Source organism: Idiotropiscis lumnitzeri, chromosome 20, assembly GCF_059441095.1.
Source record: "Idiotropiscis lumnitzeri isolate Australia: NSW breed Sydney's pygmy pipehorse chromosome 20, RoL_Ilum_1.0, whole genome shotgun sequence".
Taxonomy (NCBI): Eukaryota; Metazoa; Chordata; class Actinopteri; order Syngnathiformes; family Syngnathidae; genus Idiotropiscis; species Idiotropiscis lumnitzeri.
Window position 1 is genome coordinate 6,842,496 of NC_142410.1, and position 15,583 is coordinate 6,858,078.

The window sequence follows — 15,583 nt, forward strand, 5'->3', positions numbered from 1 at the left end:
TATCAAAAACAATTACAGCTCAGTGGAAGAAAGGGATATGAAGTATCGGCCGCAAACAGACGGACACAATTTTGTTCAAACTAAATACTGAAGAGTTCACAGTCCTTCACTCATGTTCTCTCTTAACAGCCTCGACTCTCGCAGCCACCAACAACACGGGCGCGTTGGCTGGAAACCGCATCGTTCCGCAGTTAAGAGAGCCCTCAGGCTTGCAACAACATTGAAAGGAAGAAAAACTGCGAGATTTCAATGACAAAAGCAAGGGTCTGATTTCAGCCGTAGGGGCTACTTGATCGAAAAAGTCACGAGTGGGAAAGTCAGGATGATTGCTACCATGTGTGGGCGTGTGACTTGATAGAGCAGCGTGGGCACCACATATTAACGCAATTAACATGACTTCACCTCTTTAGAATTACTTGATGAGAAGACTGTCAATCAAACAGATTCAACAGAAAAACTACATCGCTCCTAAAAATGGAGACATTTGTTGTTTTTTTGGCCTTTTAAAGTCCCGGTCAAGCAGGGGTGGGCAACTCGGGTCATCGAGGGCTGCATGATTGAGATGTTTCCCTCCTCCTACACACTGGCTGTTAAACCGGGAGCAACAATTAAATAAATAAGGACAAATGTCATCATCAGTTACTAGCCTGAGAATATTATAGCAATCGCAATGAGTTTTTTTTTTTTTTTTTAAGTTTTTTTTTGTTAGGTCCTTTTGATCAGTTAGATCACACACACCTAATTCATATGAAGCCACTAGACAAAAAAAAAAAAAAGTTGTGAAGCCCTGTGAGGCATAATTGCATCGGAGTGTTTGTTTTTACAACAAAATTCCTCAACTGTGTAATTATTCAAAAGCACAAGTGGGTTTTTTTTTTTCGAACAAGCTCCTCCTCAATGGACAACCCCCCCCCCCCCAAAAAATCTTGCTTATTTTAGCGTTTGGTACTGTAAATAATTGATGTGATGAGCGCTCTTTAGCCTCTAGCGACACGGGACTGACGGGGGTGAAAGGGGGGGGGGCGCTTCAAGTCGATTAGCGAAAGTAGGATAATGACACATAGGGGGCAGTGCAATCAAAGCGGCTTCGCTCTCTTCCCCTTCTAAATTTGGTATCTCATCACCGTCTTTTATAACATGTTGCCCTCCGGCGCCAGGCGTTTGGCTTCTGCTTTGAAAATTGCACGTTCCATTTGAAGAGAATCCAACATCCTTGCGTTACAACAGAGATAAAAGTGACACGCATGCCGGAATCGTGCAACGTTTGAACTTTTTGCTCCGACTCCCATTTGTCAAATTGCGAGTGTCTTGTGCTCTACTAAGTGGAACACAGACTGACCTCGTCTTGCACTCGGCTGGTAGAAATGCGCCGGAAAAAAAAGAGACACAATGAAAGGATAGAGGGCCTATTTTGAAATTCTAACCAGCATCAAATAACCAAAAATGACGACGTGGTCCTCGGGGTTTCCACGGCACTGTGCGCATCCGAGAGCTTACTCGGAGAACGGTTCCTCGTGGCTGGCTTCTTCATTTCTCGGTTGCACGGACACAAACACCTCTGTTGTATCACACTGCTCTTCCCTGAGGAACTCCATCTGTCAATGTCCTCTTAATTCCTGCTCATAGTTTACAACAAAAAAAAAAAGCACAGGCTGAACTCACCAAAAGTGACATCCATCCGTTTTATATATAAAATTGGGGAAATTATTCTTAAAGTATTTCTTATTTTGCCGATTTAATTTAAAAGGTGCGCAAAATTACACCAGCATATTGGCGGTCGCAATGATTCAAATGTACAATAATAAAATATTGAGCGCCACGTCCTCTACGGCGCAACCTCAGCTCGCCTGCAATCTTGAGACATAAACCCGCCCGTAAATGACCCGTGGCGTTGGTGCGCTGAATGCAAACCAGTGGAACACCGTGGGATTGCGCTAAGCTAAGCACCATTAGCAATGAATGGCGCTTGGCTCTGGCCTTGTAGCATCCCCGAGCTGCACTTCCTGCGCTCCAAATGAGCAAGAAGGAAGGACTGGAGAATAATTTGCCGCCGCGGCCAACACTGGAGGCAACGACGCGGCCATAAATCATCGCCGACTCGTGTCACTTGACTCCACAAGAGGCCTCTCATCCGATACAGTCTCTTTTAGCAGACTTAATTTGAAAGTCAACAAACAGTATTTACATTCCGGCGAGGGCCATGCCAGCAAAAACAACAATACTCAATCACGAGCGGCAAGCAAACAGAACCATTGCATCTGTTTCCTCATTCTGTCCTGCTCCACTCGGAGGATAAATCACAGCCATTTCCAACACGTTTTCATCAATATGAACAGGTTGCCCTCGCTAACCTCCAGGACGGGGGATTTGGAAACTCAAGATGGAGGCAGCAGACGGGTCGAAAAGAAGAGCGTGTTCACTCTACTACGGAGAGGGGAAAAAAAATCGAACGAAATTAGACAGTAGCCAAGAATCCATTCAAAAGATGTCACCAAACTGTAAAATTTAACGACTTTTCGGAGAAAGCGGTGCACCCACTCACTCCGAATGTGTATTTGGTAAACCGAATATGGAGTTTATTCATTTTAATTTAAACTCATAAATTCAAATTGTACATTTCAGATTCAGTATGTCAATTTTATTCATTACATTTAAGCAAAAAAAAAAAGAAAGAAAAAATAAGGCTGCAAAAACTTAATTTCATTACTTTATGTGTTTCAGTCAGTCATCGCCACCACGACTATTGAAGGCCAAGATCCAATCCGTTTTTTTTTTTGTTTTTTTTGCATGACAATTTCGGAGAAAATCGTACAGCTGAAATTTTTTGGAATAAAATTACGGTTCGAATAATGTTCTTGTCGACAACTTTTTCAAATTGAGAATCATTCATTTGTCTACGTGCGCGCCCCACTCGGATTCCACGACATCCTACAACAGCTCATCGACCCCGCCCCCTTGTCCCCTTTCGACATTCCCTTTAATTAAAAACACCCTCGGTCCCCGCTTCGGGTTCTCGTGACACCCGAGGGAATTCCCCGCTCTGTAACTTGCCACCTTTTTACACATTTGTCCTGTCTAAACACTTTTCAGGCATCACACTGCAGCCATTTGCTCGACACAAAACAACGCACAAAGAAATCAAGCTATAGGCGCTTTTTGGATGTCATATACACACTGAATTTTTTTTTTTTTAAGGCTCTCCGGGGATCATTTGGAAGCAGAACAACCATCTTGGCGTATGGAAGAAGGTATAGCGTGCAGTGAGCTTTAATTGGCCCGTATCAACACCGGGATTAAGTCATCGGAGTTGGACGGCGCAGCGGGGGCCTGTTTGGCTCCAAGAATCCTGGAGAAAGGCGACATATACATCCCGCAGAGAAGAGACCTACAGGAAGCGGGTGTAACATTTCGGAAAGAGCTACGGGACATTTAAAAGAGGGCGTATGCAGAGGCACGCCGGAGAAAGCACACGGAGGGATTTGCAGGATATTGTTGCAAAGAAGCGCGTGTGTTGAGTAAGAGAGGGTGCAGCGTGAATGAGAGTTGGATATTTTGATTTTTGTTTTTGTCACTCCTGGTCACCCTTTAGCAGATCTGGCGTTGCTAAATATGATCTCAGGCCAGCTCACTGGGCAGTTACAACATGTTAGAAAAATATACAGTTTTGCAAATGTTCGACTTCATTCTACTCACCCCACCGCCCCCCCCCCCCTTCCTCCCCTCGCAACTTTCTGGCTCCATCAGCGAGGCGAGGTGAAAACGGGGACAGCGCTTACTAATTCGGTGTTACTTTGCTATGCTTCCACATTTTTATGACAGGCAAAATTGACCTGAATTAAATTTCACTGGATGTCTGTTTAGATTTGAAACAGGTGTACAACTCTAATATGAAAAAGAGCGAAGAAAAAAAAAAAAAAAAAAAGCATATCAAGGTAACTGCATAAGGGATATAAAATTACATTAACAGCCATTGGCACGTAAATAAGAATAACAATTTGACATGGCGGGCTTCCAGAGCGTAAACACTGCTCAGTTGCAAGATGACTTGGATGATTTAGCGGCAGCTGAGTGCCAGTGAGCTGAGTAGTTGTCATCCGCTGTTTAGACATTTCCAGAGAACATGAGCGTTTCCCTGAAGAGGTGCACTTAATTCACATGCCTGATGGGAAACGCAGGCGAGTGATGGATTCTCGGCGCTTTGAGAGACGTCGCCACGTTTACCAGCTCAAAACAGGCAGCTACCAAAAAAAAAAAAAAAAAAAACTGCTGCGAAAACGTCGACACATCCGCTGTTTTTCTGTCAAAATGATTAGTCATTTGAACTTTGCATGCCATGACAAACATCGAGCTTGGCCGTCCAAAATATGGTTGCGGGAGCCAGGTGGCATTATGTCGCCTCAAGATTAAAAGTTTGGATGTTTTTTAGGCAGGTCCGGACAGCTCCAACACTTTTGTGTGCATCAGCCACGACGATAATTCCGCCTGTGCTTACACGGCATGACATTCATGACTCAAAGAGTTTTGAAAAAGAATATGGGAAGATGATACACCCACAGACTTTGGACTTTGGGAACTCGTAGAGGCTGTCAGAGTTAGATGAACAAATATACATGAGTTGCAGTGAATCCATTTTCAAACCACTTGGGTCAAATTGGATAATCTCGGGATCATTTTTATTAACTTTAGTCGGCCGATCATATTGCTGAGTATTTGTTTAGAGTTGATTCAAACCCACTCAAACCTAAAGAGAGAAAAAAAAAAGTACTCACGCAGACATTCGTTGGCCTCGCGGGCGCTGGCCCTCTGCCACGGCCGGTCGTAGTGAAAAGGCTTGCAGCGGTCACATTCGGGCCCTTCTGTGTTGTGCTTGCAGTCGCACACCAGTTTGCCCTCCTTGTCTTTCAGGCAGCGAGACCCGTGCCCGTTGCACTTGCACCTCCCGCCGACCTGGAAGTCGCCCACGGCGTAAAAATACGCCGGCAGCGTGGAGGTGACCGCCACAGGGTCTTCGTCCCTCCCGCTCAGTCCCAGCTCCCGCGACTGCTGAGGCCGACTGAAGACCACTCGGATATCGGTGACGGTCACCCAGTCCTGGAGGACCGGGCTGTTGTCAAAGTCTTTGCCGGACGGTCGTCCATCCAAGGTGCTGAATGCGATGAGACCGCCAGAGAGCGGGTAGAGGTCGGTGTGGCCGTCAGTACAGAGAGCCTCCTGTTCATTCTGCTTCGTAATGGTGGCTTTGTTGGGCCGATTGTACACGCGTCGACACTGTGACGAGTAGAACTGGTAAGGCATCCATGTTTTGCCGTAGTCCATGCTCTTGTAGATGGCGAGCGACTCCGGTCTGGGCGAGCAGAACTGCAAGCTCACGTAGGTGATCTCAAACTTCTTCCCGAGGGAAAGTGTCAGAGTCACATTGTGCGGCGAGGTGTTGAGGTTCTCCGACTGCCAGCAGGTCAGGTTGTGAGCCGAGTTGAGATCGGTGAGGTAGGAAGCCGGGCGGGAGCGGCGGGGGTCGGCCGCGTCGCAGATCTGGCACGTTCGCACCGACGGCCGGTCGTCGCCGCGCTCCACCACGCTGCACGAGCGGGACGGCGGCCGCCCGCACACACTGGATACGATCACCTCTTTGCCAAAGGCGGCGTTGATAAACTCGGGAATGCAGCGGCGGGCGGCACCGGCGTCGTCGTAGCAAGGGTCCGCGGGGGTCTGCTGCCCCGCGAAGGGGTTGTTGGCACTGTGTGAGGATGCTGAGCATATCAGGAGGCACAAGCACAGCAGGTACGTCCAGGGTTCCCTCATTCTGCTCCGAGGGCCTGGCTACCGACGGACGGAAACTTCTTCAGATGTGAATACGTGCCAGTCTAGCAGCGATGTCGTGCAAGTAATTGTGAGAGCGAGAGTGCGCGCAGACGTGTCAAACTTCTCGCTAAAATCTCTCGAGCCGTGCTTAATTGCAGCCCAGAGGAAGGAGACTGTCGGTGCTCGTTGACCCTTCGCGTAAGGCGCTTCCTGCAGGAGACAGATACAAACACAGAGGTCAGTGTCAAACTCATATTGTTTCCACAAAAGGAAATACCAAAAAGGGCACTCAGTCAAGCGCAGACCTCTGCCAAGGCTGAGCAATCACAAACACGTCTGTCGGACTCATTTGAACGAAAATTCTGACATGTTGGGCCAGGGTAGTGCTATCATGCTGCCTGACTAACAATGAAATGGAAAAATCAATTCAATCACAAATATGTTTGTCTGAATTATTTGATCAAAAAGTCGAACAGGTTGGGCCACGCAATTCCACCCCAGCCCTGTAGGTTGCGGTAATGTGAAATACAAAGCACTACACACACGCCGTCAGGGCCGCAGTTGGCTGCAATAAAATTGAATACAAACAGTGCAAAAACTAATTTTCTGACTGTGGATGGTATGACAAACGTTGACTTCTCAGCTATGTTGTTTGGTTGATATGACGTGAAAGTAATGTTTCTTTTCAAATTTGCATTCCAATTAACTAATTCCATTGACGGATATATACGTACTTTCATTTTACCTGGGCTGGCAGTGAATGAGTTAAATGTAAATGTATTAGTCAAATATTTAATTAATATGAATAAATCATTTCAGAATATCAGGGGATGGCCTGGCCCACGGCAATTTTCACGTTGCCCCAGATGGGGTCACTCTAGCTCAAGGGCCATATTTTTTTTTTTAAACGTAGCAGTATATAAATTTGATATTTCTATAATCCTTATATCCCTTTGTGTTACCAAGGACACACAATACTAATTATTTACCATATCAATTAAAAAAATGTGTGAAAATATATATTTATAAGAAAACCAAAAAAATCATGATAGTATTTACAAAAATATATTTTTTATATAATAATATCACATTTTTTTCTTTTACTACAATTTCAACGGGTCAATTTGACCCACAACATAATATGAAGTTTTATCGACTAGCCAAATTTAGGGGTAAACCAGTAAATGAATGCAATAAATTATTATACTTATATAGCAGGCGTTGGCAAACTACGGCCCGGGGGCCACTTGTGGCCCATTAAGGTTTTTAATCCGGCCCGCCAAACTTGAAAAAAATTAAATGAATAAACCTAGTTATGTTTTATTTTCTAAATACTGTGGTTTTTCAAAGACATGTAGATTGTTGTAACGCTTTTGTTCACTTTAATTTAGAATTAAATGTCTTTTTTGTCTTCTCCGATGAGGTGATGTTGCCAAAACACTCCATCCATCTGCTCCTGGTCCGGCCCCTCTGTCAAATTTTAGAACCCATTGTGGCCCGCCAATCAAAAGGTTTGCCCACCCCTGTTATAGAAGATAATGTAATTGTTCGGCGGGCCGGAATAACAAACGGAAACGGGTCACACTTGTAGTTATGCAGTCTTAGTAGAAGTATATTTTTCATTGAAGAAAAAAAGCCTGTCAAATCCAATCAGTCAGACAGACTTCAGTAAATGACCATTAGCGTCGGCATCCAAAATGAGTCTGCTGACCACTCACTCTGTTCTTCTTCTGGTGTCAAAACTAGCATAGCTTTGTGGTCATGCTTCGGTAGCATAGCAGCCATAATCCCTGGTAATGGCGTAGGCGCAATGGACCATAGATGTGGCCTCTGTGTTTAAGAAGTCAAACAGCCATGTTTGCCAAAGAGCAACTATCTTGAAAATGGATTTTAAGATGCTCTCCATTAACGGTGGAAAAAGCAACATTAGCTTCACCACAAGTGAGAGCAGTCCTCCTCGATCGGTACCTGGGTGACATCATTTCTACACCCACCGCTCGACAAGGGGCCTCTTGGTCCCAAAGAAAGCTTGAAGGAGATCAGGGTGAGAAAGCGATTGGGGTGGGGTGAAAGACAGAGAAGGAGATGAATAAAGCCTGGGGCTTTTCCTTCTCTAATCCGCCTTTTCCTTCCCTGGGTGTCAAATCTAGAGGCGCCTCATTTGAAAAGTGACAGCTGAAGGGGTTGGGGAAGGGAGCCGCATCCCTCTTTGTGTGGTATTTATTAAATTACAATGAATCACAGCCGCCACCTCTCTCCCCTCATACAACAGCATCCCCTCTTCATCTTGGGAAGGACAAAAGGTGGCCTCTGTATCCACTTCAGTCAAGCGCGGAAAGCAGACAGATGGAGTTAAGGGCAGCCGGCAAGACAAAAGTTTTGTTCTTCGTACGTGTGAAGGGTCCAGGGATTGCTACCCTTAAAAAACAAAACAAAAAGCGAGTGGACTGGCAAATGGGAGCTGCACTCATCTGCACTCAAGTGGAGACTGTGTGTTAAAAGAAAACAAGTGAGGGGGGGGTGCAGAGGAGGATATTCAACACAGCAATTAATTTAATTTACACAAAATATTTTGATATTTTTGATATTTTCAAAGACGCATTCATTTAAAGTGTTTGTTAAGTTAAAATAAACCTCTTCCTATACATAGCTAGATGTGCTTAAAGCCTCGACTGGAATACATCTCACCGGGTCGTCACCGGCCTTTTCCAGGGTGCAACGACGAGGCGCTCTAAAGCAGCCACGTCAGCCTGCCGTGACGCGTGCACACTCACGCTGACAACGAGGCGCTCTATAGCACCCATGCCAGCGAGCGGACTATCCAAAGGGGAGATGCATTTTCAACTGCGCCAGATAACCGTTAATGTGATCGAAGGCTCTTTCGTTCTTTTTTGTGGGAGAGGGAAGATTAATGCCTGAGTTGAAGTGCGTCACTCGACACCGTTTTAATGACACGACCCCACCCACCTGCAAAAAAAAAATAAAAAAATCTGGAAATCTGAAACTTTAGCCTTTGAAGTTATTGAAGTCATAGGCGCTCAAATTGAGAGGCATTTGTAACATTTTCCGAGTAAACCAAAAATCAACAGTATTATTATATTACACAGTTGCAGCGGATCAGTGAGTTCACATCCCCTTTCGTGCCAGGCTTTTGAATCGCCTACTCAAAAAGCAAAAAAAAAAAAAAAAACAGCCTACCCAAAGAAATGAAAGGCATGTAAACATTAGTCAAAAGCAACATCCACTCCTGTTGCAATTGCCGTCTAAAAAAAAAAAAAAAATGGATCTCAGGGAATTAGACTGCCCATAAATGATTCGACGGAACGAGACATTGATCAATGACATGTGTCCGAGTACGAGGAAGTTGAAGTGGGCCGAGTTCATCAGCCACAGGCACTCCATCAAAAAGCCTTGGCTGCCTCATGGGGGAGGGGGGGAGGCAGGGGGGGGACACGGAGGGACGACTGATGGAATTAGCGACTCATTAGCATGCGGGCCCAGCTTCCAATAGCAGCGAGTTCATCCAAGAAAAAGAGAAGAAGAAGCCAGAGGCTCCAGAGAGGAGAAAGGTGCTTGAAAGTTTGCGGGGATGAAGACATGGAAGGTAGAAGGAAGTCGCAAAACCTGTTCAAAGCATCCGGGTTTAACAACTCCAGGAGAGAAGACGAGACGAGCCAAGGAAGGGAAGATGGGAAAATGAAAACATAATCACACAAGGAGTCAGTAAGCAGACACGGAGGGAGAGTGAGGACAGAGATTAATGGAAGCAATAGGAGGGAGAGAGAGGAGGGGGAAGGTGAGTAGGGCATGAAAATATGAGATGGATGGAGCGAGATCCTGAGGGGAGACAGATTAAGGCGGACGACTGCGACGGTGCGTGTCAGTGCCTGGAATGACTAAATATGGCGTGGCCTGGGAGACGAGCGGGTGGCTCATCTGAGCGGGGACAGTGACAGAGCACGCCGTCTTTTTCATCAAAAGACGTATCATAATAAGAAACAAGTTTCTTGTGATGTTTAAGATCATTCATTTTTGCTGGTCACGGCGGGATTGTAATGCTAACAATGTGTCTCAGCATGGAAATAAAAAAAAATAATAATTAAGGCTGGGCTCGTGCATGGTTTTTAATGAGATGCAGAAACCGCTGCCGGCGCAGGAAAATCCGTCATGTTGAAATATTTGAGAAAATATTTTCATTACATATACATATATATATTTTTAAATATATATATATATATATATATATATTTTTTTTTTTTTAATGATAAGAATATCACGTTTCCCATGTCCAAGTTGTGCATTGCCACAAAGAGCACTCATAGGCCATTTGTTGACCGGAACGCGGTCGACGGTTCGAATCATCCGGTGCCAACCAATTAACGAAGGTAGATGATGTTGGACCAAAGTGAAGGGAAATGAGATGAAAAAAAAAAAGGCGGGGGTGAGCCAGGAAGGACACGAACGGGAGGACGACAGGGTGGTCTTGTGGTTTCAGCCGAGACATTCCGCGATTCGTTTTTTCAGCTTCTCCCTGTCACCGGGAGATCAACCCATGTTGAGTTGTCTCTCTTTCAAGCATGGGCGCCTCAGTCAGAGTTCACAGATTAGGAAAACAGAAGTCGCTGAGAGGCTTTATTTGGCTTGGGTGTATAGTGGAGAGCTCTGGCTAGCTCAGGGGCGGGGGGGGAGAGGGGTGGAGTTGAGGATCGGAGCGGGACAGCTGAGCCGCTTTGTATCCCAAGTGGGAACCTTTCACGCTGGGCGGGTAGCCCCAGTTTAAGACCCGCAGCAAAGGGAGGTCCTCGATCGAATGACAGTGAGAGGAGGCCCGATGTGGTGCCCTGCTGGACCTCCAGCCTGCTGTACAGTAATCCCTGGTGGGGTTATTAGCAGCTTTCCACAACTACTGAGGTTTTCTTTTCCAATAAGACTAGACAGAGCCACCTCCATTGTCATTAGCAATGCTCAAAGATGCACTGAATGTATATATTTTTTTTTTTTAATGAGTCATCTTTTTTCGTGGTGTTGAGCAAGCGTCAGACAAGAAAGACTCTCCACTGACAACCCAGGCTAAACCTTGCTCTTCCTCTACATACAACGAATCTCTCAGGCGATATGTATCACTTCTAGATACTTCCTTGACACCAATTAAAGTACTACTTTCCTATTAACCAGAGCTTTGGTATCATCTTGAGGGTGTCACAGTAAATCTACAGTTAGGAATGGCAAGCGTATTAAAAAGCATATTTTTAGGAATATTTGAGTTAAATTCGGAAATGTGTATTTTGCGTCAACAATGGCGGTCTGGGGTGAATCCATATATGTTACGCACACACACACAGTATGTCAAATAAAACTGTCCATACGAGTCAACGTGACTGACAGGTCTCAGGTATCAGAGGTCAGTAGCCTGCTTGATGACGACCATCTCCACAGTGGTGACGACGATCCTCATGTTTGCGTAAGTGTGTGTGCGTGTGCGCGGTTGAGAGACAGAGTTGGATGTGGGGTAGAGTCGGGGTGATGTGGTGCGGGTGTTTGAGTTCAGGGCAGGAGGGGGTCAACTTTCCCAGCTAAGGGCGTCATTAGCAGAGGGATCAGCGACAAATTTTTAGAATCTGCTCATGTCTACTCTGGTGAGGAGGGGCGCATGAAAGGGTGTCTGGAGGTTTAAACGCGAACATTTCCTGAGTCCTTAAAATATGTTTGAAAGTAGTCAGTTCAACTAATGCACGTATGGTAAAACGTTGCTGAGCAGGTCTGCATGACTGGACGTATAAAAACTTGCTTGATTCCAAAATTGCTGATAGGACAAGCTGAAGAGTATTTTTCTGTGTCTGGGGTCTTTTTCTGTGTGAGGTCAGTGTTTTGGTGAGAAAATGGGAGGGTAATAGCAGAAGAGGAGGAGGAGGGGGGGGGGAAAAAACAAGAGAGAAAGGGTAAAAATTTGAGGTCTGAAGCGAGATGCTAGACGAAAGGGTTAAACGGGTTAATTGGCGAGAACTATATGAAGCAGCGGGGCACACGGCAAGCTTACGTTATTCGGTGTTAAATTTTCCCAAAAAATTCCAAACAAGACGGGGAAAAAACATGAATATGTCATTTTGTAAAAATCGGACCCAGTTTGAAAGCCCCTGCTTCGGACAAAAGCCGTGCCTCCTTATTGAGCCATCGAGAAGGATAATATTCAATTCAAGATGAGAAAAGGTAAGTTGGTGAGCACAAGCACACATGCGGCAGACCACACACGCACACGCACACACACCTGGAGGAAACGTGTGGCCGACACATGCATGCAGGCCAAGCGGGACGCGGGGGGGGGGTAGGGGGGGCCAGGCAGGACCAAGCATGCCGGTATTCGCCCCTGGACCGTCTTCCCGCTGCCAGACACAACTTGAGTGTCACGCCGACGGACGGCAGGTATTTGAACGCTAACTGGCGAGGTGAGCGCACGTACAATTTGTCAAACAGGGGAAATGTAAAAAAAATAAATAAATAAATACACACCCACTTGGGTCGCGATCACACTTTCGCCTGGAAGAGAATGAGTGAATGAGCGTAATAATATCACTTGGCCATGAAAGGGTGTTTCCTTCTTACTTTTACAATCAATCCATCTCAGATTGACTTTTTTTGACAGATTGCCTAAATCACATCAGCACATTTCCTTTGCCGAGATTATTTATCCACCTCGCAGGTGTGTCATATAAAAAAAATTTGATTATTATAATTTTGCGCTCCAATAAGTGCTTTGTTTTCGTGACATCACAGCAGCTAAGCGTTCAGGTAACGACAATCACGGCTCAGCTGTTGTCGGGGTTTGGTCATGTGACTTCTGACCACTGAGCCCTTAGGCAATGTGATGTCATTTTCAGTCGCCAGCAGAGGGCGGTATCATGACAAAATCGAATGTTAAATAAATAAATAAATAAATGGCATGAGATGGCGAAAAACAGGTGGATTTTGCTGCTTTATTCACATTCCACAAAAACAATTTTAATCAGAACGTGTTTTGACGAACCGGCATAGAATATAATATGATGTAAAATTTGAACATTTCCCCTTTTAAAAAAGTGCTTTAGTGAATGTATTCCCGACTATATTACCGATGGAAACAAATAACTCGGATCGAGTGTCCAGATAAAACAAATAGTTTTAATTAATTTATTTAAACATGAAAAAGTTTTTTTTTAGCTAAAATTTAGCATTAAGGGTGATCAAATAAAATGTTTGATCGCATGACTGAGCCGTTGAAGTCACAGAAGAAAAAAAAACTAAATGGATCAAAATCATGTTATTTTCTCCATTCCAGTGCAACCACGCTTGTTGGCGGTTTATAAATACCCCCAACACACACGCACACACATACACGCCACAGTGACCAAAATCTGCGGAGTGTTGCCTTGGATTATCTTGGACACATCATGTGGCTGCAACGCCTGGCTCTACTTTCTCCTGCTCTTGTTCACTTCGTAGACTCAGTGCAATGCAATTAAATAATGATAAAATTAAATATTCATTCCAAAACACACACACACCGAACTGATGTTTTGTGTTCAAGCACTGCGCACATCCTCGACCGATTGGGATTCCGACGCTCTTTCCGTGGACTGATTCCAGTGGTTAGTGGTGAGAAGTAGGTCAAGTGGCTGACACTGTTTCAAGGGGCAATAGGGGCATACTTTAAGGCCATTGAAGCAGTTAAGATAAGAACGCTGGACGGGACTGTCGCTTTCAGCTCCGGACTTGTTTGAGAGCAGGCTGTGTGTGTGTGAGCGTGGAGGGGGCGGAGCTCATCGTTTGAGAAAGGTTTGATACTACACTTAAGGCAGCACAGAAAACGCTCAACAGTCCGAAACCATTCAGATTAAACATATTGGACTGTGTGCAGTACCAACGATATGTAGCTAAATTCTAAAGATGGAAATGAGTCAAGGGTGCAAAAAGCACACAGAGGTGAACATTTTGGAGAGTGCAATTTTCAATAAGGACTTGTTGTTGAATCCGATTTTGTCTACTTTGACTTCTATATAATAATGATCTGTATAAAATTTCGATCACTTAGCAAGTGCTCATAGTGGTGCATGGGCACCCTCTAGTGGTTTGTGAAAGAATCGTTTGGTTCAGTTGTATTTAACTTTTGCATTGAATAGATTTGAATGAGAAGTAATTGGTTTTAAATAATTAAACGGCTATAAGATATATTCACCAACGCCGTCACACATTTTTATTAAATCTTAATTTCAGTGCAGATTTTTTATTTTCTAATATTTAAGCACAAACTACATGTTACCGTGGCTTACAAAATGATATTTGATGGACTGACTAGTTGTGGAACACATTTTAGTGACATTCACTCAAATTAATTAAACGCACTTAAGTGATATTTTAAAAAAAAGGAGCAATTCTTGCTTTTCAGGTGGACAGAACGCGCGCGCGCGCGCTGGGAAAATATTGGACGTGACACACGCATGTTGAAGGGAGAAGGCAGCCGAGAGGCTCACTGCTTGCTTTGGCATGCACCCTTGGCTCACAATCGACCTAAGCTTCCACCTCCTCGTGCACACAGTGCACGCACACTTCTTTCAACCGCAACTAGTGAGAGTGACACCTGTCCGCGAATGTGCGCGCACGCTACACAAACTCGGCCAGTAATAAGGTAATGGCAGCCTAGTGGCTTAATGCAAAACTTAATGACAGGTTCATGTAACCTGTCATTTCCCAGTGCATACAAACACGCCTGTTGAAATAATAATCATATTAAACTCACCTTAATGGATCCACGCAAATGAGACTTTAGAAATGTCCTACGGTCCTTAAATCACCCTCACGCGCAACTTTGTTTTATTTAACGGCGTTAAAGGGGGAAGGCATGCCACAAAGTCCCAAGTGAAAATGTGGACCACCTCTCTCGCATGTGCGCCTCGACCCAACTGAGAAGCTAGCAGTCGCCCATATGTTGTAAAGCGAGCCCGGCTGAGGCTACTCCCCATTCAAATCAAACACACATTTTCCCCAAGCGTGTGTGCAGGGAGAGGAGGGGGCGACGTGTGGGGGTGCGTGTGTGTGTGTGTGTGTGCGCGCGCGCGCTCAAAGAGGAGGGGAACCAAATATTCCAATTACGCTCTATGCGTTTTGTCCGCGTTCGCCTTGATTGCGCACTAATTAAAGTGTTGCCAAGAAGCCACAAGCCAACCAAAGAAAACACACACGCACACAAGCTAAACCCCAAACGATCGTTTGCATACAATGTCCCGATTTCCCACACTCAATGCCACACAACTGCTTTCACTTTTTTTTTTTTTTACTACACATTCCGCCGCAGCTTTTACGCACTCGTCGTTACAGTTGCTGCCATATGGAGGTCGTAAGGAGAACTTTACATTGAACCTGTTGACGGGGATGCCGATGGCGGAGGGGGCCGGGGGTGGAAAGAGAGAGAGAGAGAGATTCATAAATAGTTGCTTTGGTAATCTAATTGTAGGCTATGTTGTAACTCAATTCATAAAGATTTGAAATGAGTTCATAGTTATATGACTTAACTGCTCACTTAAATGTGATATTTTAACGTGTTATTCATAAAATAATATATTTCCTTCTAGCGTCAGATGAGTGCATTTTTTAATTTTAAATTTTTACTGTTGTTTACAGAATGTTTTATTGTGTTATTCAGGACACAATTGTAAACATTTGGGAACACAATAGTATGACCAAAAGTAATGTTTGATCGCTAATGCATTTTAAGTCAACTTTTTGGCTGCCCATAGTATATATATATAAT

At 44.7% G+C, this 15,583-nt stretch overlaps 1 protein-coding gene across 1 annotated transcript in view; it reads right to left on the reverse strand.

Annotated features, from left to right (window-relative positions):
* ntn2 (netrin 2) overlaps positions 1 to 14,720 on the reverse strand; it is a 33,967-nt gene extending 19,247 nt beyond the window's left edge. The window contains exons 1-2 of the mRNA XM_088285254.1: positions 14,573 to 14,720; positions 4,770 to 6,012 (exon numbers count right to left, since the gene is read on the reverse strand). Of these exons, the coding sequence (XP_088141380.1) occupies positions 4,770 to 5,802 (1,033 nt within the window). The 5' untranslated portion in view covers positions 5,803 to 6,012; positions 14,573 to 14,720. The remainder of the gene's footprint in view (positions 1 to 4,769; positions 6,013 to 14,572) is intronic.
* Positions 14,721 to 15,583: the final 863 nt, after the last annotated feature.